The 15,772-nt window shown below is 40.7% G+C and overlaps 1 protein-coding gene across 3 annotated transcripts in view; it reads right to left on the bottom strand.

Moving 5' to 3' along the window:
* Positions 1 to 6,773: 6,773 nt before the first annotated feature.
* The window catches only part of PNOC (prepronociceptin), a 62,951-nt gene continuing 53,952 nt past the window's right edge, over positions 6,774 to 15,772 (bottom strand). For all 3 annotated transcript variants that reach the window (XM_072634803.1, XM_072634805.1, XM_072634802.1), the window contains 2 exons: positions 12,945 to 13,442; positions 6,774 to 7,231 (listed from right to left, as the gene is read on the bottom strand). In XM_072634803.1, coding sequence (XP_072490904.1) covers positions 12,993 to 13,442 — 450 coding nt within the window. In that variant the 3' untranslated portion in view covers positions 6,774 to 7,231; positions 12,945 to 12,992. The remainder of the gene's footprint in view (positions 7,232 to 12,944; positions 13,443 to 15,772) is intronic.

The raw sequence follows: 15,772 nt of genomic DNA, 5'->3' as shown, positions 1-15,772 counted from the left end.
TACTTTCATTTAGTGATGAACATTCTCATACCTGGTCATACTTTATACACCCTAGTGATTCTGAACTCTTGTAGCTCATCATCCAACCCCATTCCTCCTCTCACCTGTTTCTTTATTCTCATTATTCTCAATTCTCCCACCCTAAAACTCTAACCAAACCCCACCTACCCATTCTACTGTGCCCTTTGGAATGCTTGTTCTTTGAGGTTCATGAAATACATATCTACCACCCAATTAAATCCTGGTAGTTATTGTTTATAGACCTTCACATATCTGAATCTCAATTTTTCTCTCTTCCCCAGCTCCTGTCCTCATACTTGGGACTTCAACATACATATTAACATTCCCTCAAACACTCCATCTACTCAGTTTCTCAACCTACTCAATCTATCTCTGCCATTCACAAAGATGGCTATACCCTTGATCTTGCTATCACCCACAAATGTGCCATCTACCTATTCAAGAATTCCGAAAATTTCCTTATTGTGCTCAAATCTATTGACTTCCCATCTCTCCCTTTGCCTCCCCTTACCAATCCTGCTCTTCTTTCACTCTCTTACCTCTAATCCCTCCACCCCTCAGTTCTCTCCCAAACCATTATCTCCTCTTCTTCCCATTTTGTCCCCTTAGTGAATCAGTTCAATTCTACACTGTCCTCTTCTCTCAAGTCCCTAGCCCCCATATCATACTGCGAACTGTGTTGTGCCAAGCCTCTCCCCTGGACACTCTCACCATTTGCCACCTTTTCTCCTATATATATGCTGCTGAACAAAGGTGGAGAAAGTAATGCAATAATTTTAATTGGGTCCATTACAATTTTGTTACACAATGTTGACTGGGTCTCACAGGTTCTAGACAATCTTACTATACGTCTAATAATCATCTCACTATCCCACTCTGCACAGCAGAATTCCAAACCTTTTCATCTCTCCTTAAGCCTCCCATGGCTCCCTCTCCTCTCACCCTCTTAGCTAAGCACCTTACATCATATTTTGCAGAATAAAATTGAGGCTATTTTCTCTCCCCTCTTTCTCATCTCATATGCCTCAAAATGCCTTCTACCACTGTCTCCTTCACCCATCTCACATGAATAGGTGATCTTACTCCTTACCAAGGCTAACCCCTTTACCTGCTCAGGCATTCCCATTTCATCCTTTCTCCTGTAACATCTTGTCTCATCTGTTATCTCCACTCTAGCACTTACCTTCAATGTTCATGATTCTCATATCTACCTATTCTGCTCCAACCTCTGGGCTGACTTTCAATCATGCATCTCTAACTGCCCTTTTGACATCTTGAGCTGATATACATCTTAAACTCAATATGTCCAAACTGGATATCCCCCTACCCTGCTCCTAATTTTCCTGTTACCATTGGGGGCAACATTATCCATCCAGTTTTTTAGGCTTATAACCTATGTGCTACCCTTGACTCCTTACTATCTCTTATCCTGCCCCACCCGGCCTCCAATCTGTCCATTTCACCTTTCAATATCTCTCTAAAACGTCCCTTCCTCTCCATTGCCACCACCATGGCGTAGTCTCTTAACATCTCATGACTGGGCTATTTCAATGGCCTGCTAGTGGATTTGCCTGCTTCAAGTCTCTCCTCCACTCCAATCTATCCTCCATTCAGCCACCAAAATGATTTTTCTAAAGCACATGTCTGACCATGTCACTCTCCACTTCTCCCTTCCCCCGCTCCTCACCCCTGACTCTATAAGTACCAACACCTCTCTCTTACCTCCAGGAACAAATACAGAAACTTCTGCTTGGCCTTCAAAGTCCTTCATAACCTAGCCCCCTCCTTCCCTTCCAGTCTTCTTACCTGTTACCCTCCATATACACTTCAATCCATTTATGCTAGCCTCCTTGCTGTTCTACAAAAAAGACATTCCATCTCCTGTCTCCAGGCATTTTCTCTGACTGGCCCACATGACTAGAACATTCTCCCTCTTCATCTCTGCCCATTGGTTTCTCTAATTTACTTTTAGTCCAACCAAAAATCCCATATTTACAGAAAGTATTTCCTAACCTTTCTTTATTCTAGTGCCTTCCCTCTCAATTATTTCCTAGTTATCCTTTACATAGTTTTTTTGCCACCTATCTTTAAGTTTGTTGTCTTGTCCCTTGGACTTGGAGCTCCTTGGGGCTACCTTTGGCTTCTTTTTATAACCCCAGTGCTTAGAACAGTGCTTGGCATATTTTGTTGTTCAGTCATGTCAGACTCTTCATGACCCCATTTGGGATTTTCTTGGCAAACATTAAGGAGTGGTTTGCATTTTCTTCTCCAGCTTTTTTACAGAAAAGAAAGTGAGGCAAATTGGTTTAAGTTGCTTGCCCAAGATAACACAGCCAGTAAGTGTCTGAGGCCAAATTTGAACTCAGGAAGATGAATCTTTTTAACTCTAGACCTGGCACTCTATCCACTGTCCCACCTAGCTGCCCTTTACCTAGTGCATAGTCGTCTCTTAACAAATGTTTGTGGACTGATTTCAGTACATAGTCACACTATCTATCCTGTGTGGAATAAGTAAGGATGTGTATCCCTGATAAGCCAGGCTTTCCCAATTAGTGAAACTCCTCAACCAACTTCAGCCTACCTGAATGTCAATGCTTTCTCCTTGGGTAGACAAATTGTGGTACATAAATGTACGTCTGTTCTTGAATGGAACTGGGTCCCAGAAGGGCAGAACGTTGAGAAGCATTAGAACACAACAAGATTATAGCAGACCTGAACTCATATCAACCAGGAAGATTTCACAGAAACACTGCTGTTACTGGAAGACGTCGCCACAAAGCATTTCTTTGTGGATGGGTACAGTATCTCCTCCTCAGGGGATTGGGGCCTGCTTGCCCTGACAGTTTGAACCATTCAAAGAATGGAACCTGAGGAAGCCAAGCAGAACTGTCAGGGATAAAAGCCCAGCAACGAGAAGCTTCAGGTGCTTGGCAGAGCCCCAGGATCAGGGTGCTGCTCAGGCTTGTTTGATGGATTTGTCTCATTTCCTACTTGTCTGGCCTAGTCTCCTACCTATACTCATCTTATTTTCTGCTGTGTAGCCAAGTCTCTTGCCATTATGCCTGAATGACCACTCTATTTCTATGTCATTCTCCACCCATTGATCCAGGTTGCCTCTGATCCACTAGGAACATAGCACGTCTCCTACCCCATAACCCATGGTTAACATTTTCCTTGCTCACTCTACCTTCCATCATCAAAACCACCATTTTCTCAATAGAAATTCATTCAGAGGGAAAGAAAATGGCCACCCAAATAGGATAAGAGCTGTAAGTGTTCCTTTCTTCTTTGCCTTCCCAGGTTATACCTCTCAGGCTTTGTGGTATGATTTAAGGCAGAATTCTTGACTTTTTTGTGTGTCCTGGATACTTTTGGCAGTCTGAAGAAGCCTATTTTCAGAATAAGGATTTTAAAAAATTCATAATAGAAGGAAATGTTAATGAGAGATTAGTGAAAATAAAAATGTAACTTTTTTCTCATCCAAGTTCATAGACCCCTTGAAATCTGTTCCCAGTCTCCTAATGGACAACTAATAAAGTTAAGAATCTGTGAAATAATGGAAATCTTTCTTCCCCTGAGAAACCTCCCTCACACTTCCTGAAATTTCACCAATTGGAGATCTGTTCTTGTCAACCCAGAAGCTTAAAGAGCAAAGAGGTAATGGATTTTGCTTTTGAAATTGGAGCCTCACAAGACTCTCCCCAGTTTCTCCAGAATGGGCGTTTCTCATCTGTAAGGCACATTTCTACTTATACCATCTACCTCATAAGCTTTTGTCTGGAAAGTGTTGTGTAAACTTAAAGCACCATGTAAACGTGAGTTATTTGGTGACCGTTACTGCTGAGATGCAGATTTCTGTGGAAGGGTTATGACTTACTTTCCATATACTACCCCACTTATTCTCTCCTCAGCCCCGTAGAGTAAGGACTACAGTTATTACCATCTCCGTTTGACCAATGAGGACATGAATCTCTGAGAGATGAAGGAATGTGCTTGTAACCATCTGACTAATATGTGTCTGAGGAAGGATGAAAAGCCATGTTTCTTTTGGCTCTGAGGAAGCTCTTTCCAGCACATTACTCTGTCTCCCTATTACATGAGTACATTAGGACAGATTGTGCTACAAGAACCAACAGTCTTATAATAGTAACTCATGTTTGTATAATGTGTGTAAAAGTGCTTTACTAGATTAGGTGGATAGAGCACTGGGCCTGCAGACAGGAAGACCTGAATTCAAATCTGGCTTCAGATATTTACTAGCTGTGTGACCTGGGGCAAGTCACTTTCACAGCTATAAAATGGAAATCATAATAGCACCTATATCCTCTGGTTGTAATGATCAAATGAAATAAGCACTTGGCACATATTATTCCATTTGATTCTCATGGTAACCCTTGGAGGTGGGTGGCAGTATTATTGCTATTTTACAATTGAGGAAACTGAGGCAAACACAGGTTGAGTGACTTGCCCAGGATCACACAAACAGTAAGTGTCTGAGGCTGGATTTGAAAGCAGGTGCTTTCTCTGCTTGCTTTACCTAGCTGCCTAAATCAAACAGGCCAGTAATACATCTTATACTATGGGATGCCACTCCCATTGCACAGTGTGGCATCATGGAAAGAGGGGAACCTCAGTTACAGTTGTCTTCAGACAGTGGCAGTAAGAAAGATAAAAGGACCATTGTTGGATGTTATGTCTCTTTACTAGATCTCCTCCGTTACAGGACACCTCCCAAAGACAATGAATATCTTGGACTTAGAAGGAAGGAATTCCTGTTTAGCATGTGATCAATGATTCAAATAGGGAAAATTAGCATGGGTCATGGAAGTATCCAGAAAAAGGATAGATAGGGCAAGGATGTTTAAAGAGAAGGAGGAGAGGACTGATGCAGAGGCAGCTGCCTCCAGAGAGCCTTCTGATTTTCTGGGAGGCCAACCCAATCAGAGAGGTTTTGGGGACACGCTCCCTAAGCCAGGAGTTCTAGGCTCTGTTTTTCTCGGTGCAGGAATTGGTGGTGCAGGTGGTACTTTTCTCCCAAAGCAACTCACTCTGTTTTGGAAGGAGATCCTGTGTTTGCCATGCCATGAATGGAACATCCTACTCCCTTTTCCCTGCCTCCTCTCACTTCTGAATGACGTCTGACTTTCTTATTGCTATCTGAAAGCCATTTGTCTCCCAAATTATCCCACAAACTATAAGACACAAGTTGTCAGTTTAAAGTTAAAGGATCATGGATTTAAAGCTTCAAGGAATCTCAGAGGTTATCAATACCCTCACTTTACAGATGAGGAAATTCAGGCCCAGAAAAATAGATCATGCAAATAATTAGTGGTAGAGCCAGTATTAGAAACTAGGTCCTAGAACTCCAAATCCAGTAAGTGTTCTTTCTAGTGGATTTGTCATTTACCTGCTGAATATTGCTCTGTTTCTTAAGCCTAGTGTTGCCCTCCTGCCTCTCTATCCTTCCTTCCCTTTCTGCTGTGTTTGTTCTCAGCTCCACCCATCCTCTTATTTTCCCAAGTCACTTGATCTTAGAAGACTTTACAGTTTACAAAGTTGTTCTCTATAAGTCTTTCTCATCCCCTGGAATAAATTCTTCTTCCCTCATCTCATCTTCCATCCTAATCTCCTCTCTCGACTCCCTGAGAGTTGTGGTGATGGAGGTACCTATGGGAGGGAAGGGGAGGTAACAAGCATTTATTAAGGGCCTACTACATCTCAGTCACTGTGCTTCTCAAGTGAGATAATATTTGTAAATAATGTCCTCCTCAGCAAATTTTTTTTCCCTCCATATGGCAGCTAGCTGTTAGCACAGTGAATCAAACACTGGGCCTGAAGTCAGGAAGACCAGACTTTAAATCCATCCTTAGACACTTACTAGCTGTGTGACCATGAGCAAGTCACTTAGCCTCTGGTTACCTCAAGCTTCTTAGCTATAAAATGGGGATAATAATAGCACCTACCTCTCAACGTAGAATGAATCAAATGAGCTCATATTTGTAAAGAGTTTAGCACAGTTCTGGGCACATGGTCAACACTGTATAAATGCTACCTAGCCAGTGGTAGTAGTAATAGTAAACAGTAGTAGTCGCAGCAGTGGTAATGGCAGTAGTAGATGTAGTAGTGTTATGTCACAGGGTTATTGCAAAGATCAAATGAGATCATATTTGTAAAGTGTTCAGCATAGTACCGTGCACATAGTAAATGCTATGTAAATGCTAGCTAATAGCAGTGGTAGTAGTGGTGGTGGTGATAGTGTTGGTGTTACCTCATAGGGTTGTTACGAGGATCGAATGAAATAATATTTATAAAACATTTAACACAGTACCTGGCACATTGTAGGGTTTAAATATGGTAGCTAATAGTAGTAGTAGTAGGTATAATAGGTGTAGTCGTAGTAGTTAGTAGTAGGTATAGGTATAGTAGTATAGTAGTAGTAGTATTGTTACCTCACCGGGTTGTCATGAAGATCAAATGATCAAATTTATAAAGCATTTAATATAGTGCCTGGTACAAACTAGGATTTAAATATGCTTTTTCCCTTCCCCCTTTTTTAATGCAATAGTATATTTGCAAAATGTCCCCACCCCCACCATAACTGATGGGGATACATGAAACATTTGATTATACCTGACAACATTGTGTTGATGTGAGCACCCTCTGAAAAAGCCTAAGGCCCAGTCTTCCATACTTGTACAGCACAGGCTGCTCTGTGGCTCATAGAGATTCCACAAAGACAGTAAACTCATGTATTAACCATTTGCTCTGTAGAAGTTTAATGCAGAAACATTTGTTGGAAACAATGAAAAAGAACAGATCTTTAACAAACAAGTGATGGTAGCAGCAGGTCAAAATTCCAGGCTTGGACTAGATTGGCCACACTTTTCCAACCTTCCCCCAAGGAGAGGCAGGCTGGAGGGGACAGGGCAAGGCAGGGCAGAGCTGTGTCCATGTTTCAACTTCATCCTCCTCTTAGGAATTACAAAAATACGATTCTCCCGAGGGGTGTGAATAGCAGAGGTGTTCATGAAAAAACAGAAACATCGAACCGAATCATGGTGGTACCCGCTAGCTCAGGGAGCAGAGAAGTTGATCCAGATCCCCCATCAAGGGCCTGCAGGATGACTGGAGCCGTGGGGATGAAGGAATCCCAATTCCCTGCAGTTGGTCTGGGGCTGGAGACATGCTGTGTGTGGGAACACTCGGACACCTGAAGAGTCCAAACAGAAACGATTGGAATGACAAATCAACAATCTTTCTGACCTTTCATAGAGTTTAGAATGGGAAGGACCAATCCTCTTATTTTTCAGAGAAGGAAACGGAGGCCTAGAAGGTGAAGGAATTTACCCAGGGTTACATAGTTAGGAAGGAGAAGGGACCAGATTCAAAACCCAGATCTGGTTCCTGATCTGGTATTCTTAGCAATACTATGAGGCTGCTTCTATCTTTGTTATGCTGTGGGTTCTCACTTTGTGTAACAGTTCCCTGGAAGCCCAGAGAGGGGCGGTATAACAAGGAGAACCTCAAGCATTTCCCAAGTCTTTGGCCTCCTGTTGTTTGACCATCCTTCCAAATAGGTTTAGCAGATGGTTGTATACATGGTATGATTGGAGAGGTATCAGGAAAGCCTCTTCCCCATCCTTGTCCATCCTCTACTATCTCATTCTCACTGGATTTCTATCCTTAGAAATTAATTCCTCTGGGCTAATTATTTCCCTCTCCAGTCTTCTTTAGAATGCAAACAGGTGAAGTCACTCATAGTTTTGATTAAATTGGCCTATTTGTTTATTCTCCTCTGTAATCAGAGGGATCAGGACAGGGGAATACAAAGTGAGTGGAAGACAAGCTTTGCTTATTTCACCAGACTGCCCAGGGCTAGCCAGGTTCTTTGGTCCTGCCCATTCAGTACTCTAGTTTTTTATACCCTACTGCATTTCTTCCAATCCTAAAGCCTCACTCCCCAACCTTAGTCACTCGGATGGAGATAGAGCTCCTAGCTTCTAAGATAGTGCAGGGTCAGTTTTTAGCCTTATGACATACCTGATACAGAGAAACCACTTGTAGAATGTGTGTGTGTAGAACACAATGTTTAGGTTGTATGATCCAAGCTGATCTTAAACCATAAGTACTTCAGAGAAAGAGAGATGAATAGCAGTGAATAGGCCTCTTAAAGAAGTGAGTCAAGAGATGGCCCCTTTAATTAAAAAAAAAAGTCAAACTAGGAGGGGAAGACCCTCAGCATTGCTGGTCAAAAGAGAAACATTTACTATTGACATTCACTGAGTCAAGAGGACCCAAAACATAGCCATTAAGTGGTGCTTGGGCAGGGACCTATTGTGGTGTAATATATGAGTTCCAGAATGGAAGGGGTTTAAGGTTTGGTCTTTGACAAAAGAGACCTAAAGACAGAAAGAAGGATGGAAGGAAGGAAAACAGGATGGAAGGAAGGACGGAATCTAGCCAGTAAACCTCATGTTTTGTATGGCTGCCCATGTATAACCTATATATATATAATGTGTGTGTATGTGTGTATGCATATACATATACATGCACACACATGTATATACACATATGTAAGAGTGTGAGTATATATCTAGATAGGCATGTGAAAGAGAATTGTGAATCATTTATTAGCATAACCCTTGTTGTTCAGAAACTTTATGAAGTACCCATGGAAAGGAATTAATGTGCTTTAATCTAAATACCAAATGGACCTTGATAAGTTTTCTTTGAGGGGGAGCAAAATTGTTAAAAAGAAAGACTTTAACAGTAGGGATTTTTTACTTTGCTGGCTAGGCATGATAGTGGACCTGAGTAACAAAAGGACTGAAATAGACCCTAGTAGTAAAAGAATAATAAATATTCCCTTTGAGGAAAAAGATTCAGCAGCTAAAGGCAGACTCAGTGGGAAAGAAACCTAGAAGAATATGACAGCAGTTGTTCAGCAAAGGCTTTCTCATTAAGGGAAATATCTTTATTTTTTTCTCCCTTAAAGTAAGCACATTTTTTTCAATACTCTTCATGCCTCTGGCACTAGTTATTGCCAGGGACATGCAAATCACTCAGGAGTTTCTCTTAGCAACACTAAAAAGGCAGAGTGAACTTAGAGACCTGCATTCTTGTAGTTACACTTGCTCTATCTGTGCATTATACTTAAATAGTGTTTTGATCTTTACAATATCTCTGTGTTTATATAATGTATATATTATTATCCCCATTTTACAGATGAAGAAATGGAAATTCATAAAGCTTAGGTGATATGTCAAAGGTCACGCTAATAAATGGTAAAACAGAATTAGAAAATAAGTTTTTTGAACTTTTAAAAAAATTCTTGCTCTTGTTTTCATGCCACTAAGCTACTCTGGTTTTTATTCTTTTGGGATGTGTTTATGAATGTTATGTCAGTCATTCAATTTTCTAAATGCAAAATAAGAGGATTGGAATAGGAGGCCTTTGAATTTCCTTCTAGTTCTAAACATATAATTCTAGTGAATGAACTGTGTACTTACAGTATGTGTGTTTATAGCCAAGCTTGTGTTACAGCAAATTTACACTATATTTGCATAGAAATGAATATAGATGCTGGACCCAGTGAGGAAGCAAGAGCAAAGTATAAGATGAGGTTGCCTAAGTCTGAAACACTGAGTCCCAAACTCAGTTTTCGCAGGTTTACTGTACTTAAAAAGCCAATATATATATTTCTCTTCCTGGGTTTTACCCAAGTTTCTCTGTTTAAGTGAGTTTTTTGTGTTAGTACATGTTTTTGAGTGTGCAGTTCATATATGTGTTTGTGATGTAGGAATTTTCATTGAGGGTGTGGGAGAGGTGTGTGGCAATGGGTATTTGGCAAATGGAACATGGGCTTTTTGGGTTATTGGATGTGGCTTTCAAATACGAACTTTAAAACTCTACTAATGATTCTGTACTGCATTAGATTCAAGGTTTAATCTTTTGAATTTTCTACCTATCCAGTTTGTATTTCAGAGGAATTACAATTAAAATGGGGTTCAAATTGTGCCTAGATTTTCTCTGCATGATGTAATCTTATGCTTAGGAAAAGGTCTTTTGCTTCAAATTCAGTTTATTGAATAATATCATGTTTTATAATATCTCAAACTCTGCATTTGGGAGCACTTCATATTGTAAAAGCAGACTGAAATGCTCCCTTGCTCCCCCTTTGAGAAATATTTAAAGAAAGAATTTAAAATTTTCCTAGTCCAAAGTTTTTGGTCTAATCTGACAAAGAAATTCTTATTGATCTTTTTCTATCAATTCTCAAATAATATGCTGCTCCCCTTCCTCTGATCAGCCTAGGAAGGACTCCTCCATGAAGCAATTAGGGCAATGATCAGAGAAGGGCAAGGGATGCTTGACTGATCTACCTTGAACAATTAGAGTAATGATCTACCTTGGAGAAGGAAGAATTCTCTTTGATTACTTCAGTTAATGAAAGTTAGGTTGGTATTGACCAGCTGGAAAGGAGAATTCATGAACAGAGTGGTCAAAGACAGATTGAATGCTTTCAGGAAAATGATTCTTCAAGGGTGGGCCAAAGGTTAAGTGACTATTCTCTCTGACAAAGAAAACTGTTAACTGAACTGTTACCTAAACTTCAGTCGCTTGCTCTCAACTGAAATATTGCTTAGTAGAGAATCCTATAAATTATGATTTCAAAATGACTTGTGGGGGAAGATATCCAAGCAGATGAGGGAACTCCGTCAGTCTGGATGTTTCTCTCTGAATTTAGAATAATTGTTATTCTATAATAATAAGTTATTATAGAAATAATAAAAATTATTTCTGGTAGGCTTATTTCTACAATGAGGAGTAGAGTGTTAATATTTTTGCTTTGATGATATCTCCCAAAAGAAAATATAAAGGAGGTGCCCTCCTCCCCCACACCCTCACACCCCCAATCCCCAGGAAATTAGGTTCTTCAAAACCCAGAGTGACAAGAAGCCAGGACATAGCGCCATAGTGTTTACTGCTTCCTGATAATATGAGTTAAAGTGCATTCAATTAAAGGAGAGGGAGTGAGATTGGAGTGCAGAAATCAATCTCAAGCTGCAGGCTTTTCAATAAAACTCTAATTTTAAAAAAGGCCTTACTGTGATCTGAAAGGATTGATCACACAGGGGATGTGAAAGATTTACTGAACAATGGCCTTAGGCATTGTACAAACAAATTATACTGTGAACTTTTGCTTAGGGAAAAATAGAACTCTTGTTCCTTAATGGTATCATGTATCTACCAGGATGACTCCAAAAGTGAGTATACACTGGTAAATTCAGGAGGTCAGGAATTAGTCATACAGTTCACTTGGAAAAAAAAAACACCCAGGCACTAGCCTCAGTACAATTTAGGACACAAGTCTACATTTGGAAATCTGCTTGTTTGCCGATGAGCATATCCTTGGGCAAATAGCTACGTGGGCTATTCCCAGATACAGAGAGCCTTATAGAGCAAATAAAGACAAACACAGGTAGTGGCATTTAGAAAGAGATGGTTATTGGCAAACCAGATGTCAAGTTACCTCTGATTTCTAAGTATCAGAATGCGCAAAACAAGAAATTCAAAGTGAGACATTCAGACTTCGAAAATCTTTTTTTGTTGCCTTTGAACTATGATAGAATTACTTTCCTGCTTGAGCAGGGCTTTTCTTTAAAAATTTTTTTTAAGGATTTTTTTTTTTGAGGACACTGAATAGACATTCTTCAGTGTCCTCTCCTAAAGAATTCTTCAAATTTTGTGCAGAGCTGATCTGACCACTTGAAATTAGACATGTAAATATACAAATGGAGAGAACTCCACTTAGAAGTTGTAATACATTCACTTGTAGTGGTAGAATGGTAGGTTATCAGGGGAAAAAATAGCTATGCATTTTACAAATAACACCAAAGTTGTAATGGGCTGTGGAAGTTGGGTTTGTATAATTTCAATCAAAAGTAATGTTTTCAAGCTGGTCTTTTTGTCTGATATGCACCTATGTGGCTAGACACATGTATACCTGTGGATGGGAATGGGTCAAAAGAAAAAGCGCAAGGAGAGACAGGCTTAGGAAGAAGCAGGGAATTGGGTTGTATGGGCAAGAAGAGAAAAACACAAACCGAGAAGTGTGAAACTCAAAAATGCACCAGACTCAGGCTTATTTATCCAGGAAACAGTGGAAAAACTGAACATTTACCCTCAACACCTAGTTCAGTGGCCTGGTATCAGAAAAACACAAGGCAACCTGCATCTAGAAGTTAATCCAAACCTGTACGGAGGCAGGGCAAACACTTTAGGGGAAGAAAAAGAAGCAGGTCTAAGTACTGGTCCTGGCATGAGAGGTCTAATGGTTTCCATGGAGACCAGTGTCCTTGAGAGATTGGGGGTGGGAAGGGGAGCCTCATAGGCTGAAGAATTGCATGTGGTGTTTGAGGGGAAAGCAGTAAAAACATTAACACAGTCACTAGACCTGTTAGGGGAAAATTGGGGAGGGGGGTTTTAGTTAATAGCCCCTCAGAGATAGAGTCTCTAAGGGAAAGGTGAGCCAAATGGTAGCTATGGTAACTGGATATGGAGAATTGGTCCACTATTAACAGTCCCCATAGTAACTTAACTCCTGTAGAGAAAGAGAGGAATGAATTTACTTAATAGAGAGTACCATTATCCCCATAGTAACCAGACTCCAGATGGGGGTGGTACGTAAACTCAAGGGCCAGTACAAACAAATTCTTGGATTCTTAAAGAAAGGGTGGGCCTACTAATTTTCATATCAACCAGGCTCTTCACAGAAGGCAAGAAAGATGGTTAGATCTCCTAAGCCAGGCTCCTTAGAGGAGGGAAAAGGGTGGTTCCTGAACAGTGGAAATGACAAGAAAGTTGGGTGAATGAGGTTGATGTCTCCAACTGTTCCCACAACTTGTTAATGCCCAACTCACTCATGGGTTGAAGTGGACAGTGCAGCAGGAAGAGGCCTCCCTTTTGGGCTACACATTGCCATTCTGATGCAGGTTGCGGCCCGGAGCCAGGCCATGGCGTTGGTGCTCACTGGCATGCATGCTCATGACTAGGTACTGCCTCATAAATTCACTGAACCGCTTCTGGTTGGCCAACTTCCGTGCAGATTTCCGTGCCCCGGTGAAGCCCCCAAAGCGTTTCTGCAACTTCTTTTGCATTTCTTCCCCTGCCTCCCCCAAGCCTTCTGCTGCTGCCTCTTGTTCCTGGGCATGGAACAAGCTTCTGACACGGGACACACGGTTCTTGCCCTCCATCTGGCTCAGGCCCTGGACCTCCATCACTTGTGGCTGGTAAACAGATGCCATTGCCTTGTCCTTGCTGGCTGAACTGAGCTGCCAGGGCCTCTTATTCATGGCCTTGGTGCAAGGGGCCCAGAACGGGCTAAGGAAGTCTTGCACTTCACAATCTGTGATGCATTCCTGTAGAGGGGTGGAGGTGTAGAAAAGAAAGAGAAGGAATTCTTGTTAGCCCAAAGGCAATTGGGGAAGGGTGGAGCAACCCCTCCTTATTAACACAGGCATCTCTACTATGTCTAAGTGTTGACAAATACTTATACTTGACTCCAATTTTCTGCAGAGTCAATTACTGAATTCTAGAGTCACAACTGCTACAATTGGGCTTCTTAGGCTTTCTGCATCATGGCCTGTGCCATGGTCTGCATAGGCAGTCTAGTAAAGCCTAGAGACTGCTTTTCTGAATAATGCTTTTAAATGCATAAAATAAAATATACAGAATTACAAAGGAAACCAGTTTTATTGAAATAAAGATGTAATTTCTTTCCCCCAACCAAGATCACAGACCACCTAAATTTCATCCTAGGACTCCAGGTCCTGTGCTAGTGGGTCAAGCTTTAAGGATAATGACTGATATGATCACAGGGCTCTATATTTCTGTAAATATAGGCTGGATATATTTGGGGGAGGACAAATTGATCTTAAAAAATATAGACCTATAATTCAATTGCTTGGAATATACCCTAGAAGTAATAACAATATTAATAACTAATATTTATATAACACTTTACATTTTGCTTGATTCTCACAACAACCTGGTCAAGTAAGTATTATTATTACCCTATTTTCCAGGTAAGGAAACTGAGGCTAAGAGATGTTAACTGACTTGCTTAGAGACACACAGCTACTAAGTGTCTAAGGTAGGATTCAAACTCAGGTCTTCTTTATTTCAAATTTGCCTCTATCTACTATGCTTGTTTGCTGCCTCACCACAAGTAAGTCATATAAAAAAAAGACAACCAGGCAATTATCTATACAGATAATTTTCATAATTTTTCATAAATTTCACAATAATTTTCATAGCAGCATATTTTATTATATAGACATGTACACATATGTACACATACATATGTAACAGGTATGTATGTGGAGGCAGTTAGGTGGCACTGGGATAGAGGACTGGGCCTGAAGTCAGGAAGACTCCTCTTCCTAAGTAAAAATTTGGTCTCAGACACTTACTAGCTGTGTGACCCTGGGCAAGTCACTTAACCCTGTTTACCTCAGTAGTTTTTTAGCTGTGTCTGACTCTCTGTGTCCCCATTTGGGGTTTTCTTCACAAAGATACTAGAATTGTCATTTCCTTTACCAGCTCATTTTACACACGAGGAAACGGAGGCAAACAGGGTTAAATGATTCATCCAGGGTCACACAACTAGTAAGTGTCTGAGGCTAGATTTGAACTCAGGAATATGAGTCTTCCTGACTCCAGACCCGGCACTCTATCCACTGGAACCCAGCCCTTAATGTAGCTGCCCCTAATGTATTCTAATTACAACTATATAAAATGAAAAGCAAATGAGAACAAATTAAGAAATGATCTTAGAGGAGAGAAACTGTCTGAAAAATTGTTATGATACTTTATGTGTTGAAATTAATTTAAATCTAAATAATTACTAAACAATTTTAGTTGTTCGTATTAAGATTGAATGTTTGGCTTTTAATAAAACAGCTTTGAAAAACTATACATGGGTGAAAATCCTTCTATGTCTGTCTTGTTTAGAGGCAGGTAGGTGGTTGGTTGTTCTTGAAAAGGGCATGATCTCACTGTGCTAGAATCAAGTTTCAGTTGTGGTTGATTGGACCCATATGAGCTTGGAATGCAATACCACAGATCAGGCACAAATAGCTCATGTGAATATTTGGGGTAGATTCTCTAAATTTGTACATCCTGCGTTTCCTTTGAGCTGTTTCAATTCTGCTTTGCTCACAGAGAATGAAACCTTCTCTGATGTGGGTATGCCACTCTGAGCAGTGCTATGACAGGGTCTCCCATGCCACACAATCAATTCCAAAGTTCTAAAGAGAGGCCTTGAGAATGTCCTTGTATCGTCTCTTCTGACCACCATGTGAACGTTTGCTCTGTGTAAGTTCTTCATAAAATAGTCTTTTTCGCAAGTGAATATTTTCAAATATTCAAAAAACAAAATGGCCAGTCCCTTGGAGTTGGGCTCTCTGAAGCATAGTTTGAATGCTTGGCAGTTCAGCTCAAGCAAGGACTTCGGTGTCTGGTACCTTGTCCTGCCAGGTGATCCTCAGAATCTTCCTAAGACAGTTCAAATGGAAGCGATTCAGTTTTCTGACATGGCACTGGCATATCATCCAGGTTTCACAGGCATACAACAATGAGGTCAGCGCAAAGGCTATGTACACTTTCAGTGTGGTAGTCAGTCTAATACCTCTTCTCTCCCATACTTTCCTTTGAAGTCTCCCAAACACTGAGTTAGCTCTGGCAACAC

The sequence above is a fragment of the Notamacropus eugenii genome, chromosome 1 (assembly GCF_028372415.1).
Source record: "Notamacropus eugenii isolate mMacEug1 chromosome 1, mMacEug1.pri_v2, whole genome shotgun sequence".
In the NCBI taxonomy this organism is placed as follows: Eukaryota; Metazoa; Chordata; class Mammalia; order Diprotodontia; family Macropodidae; genus Notamacropus; species Notamacropus eugenii.
Note: the sequence above shows the minus strand (reverse complement) of the source record. Positions and strands in the feature narration are given on the sequence as shown.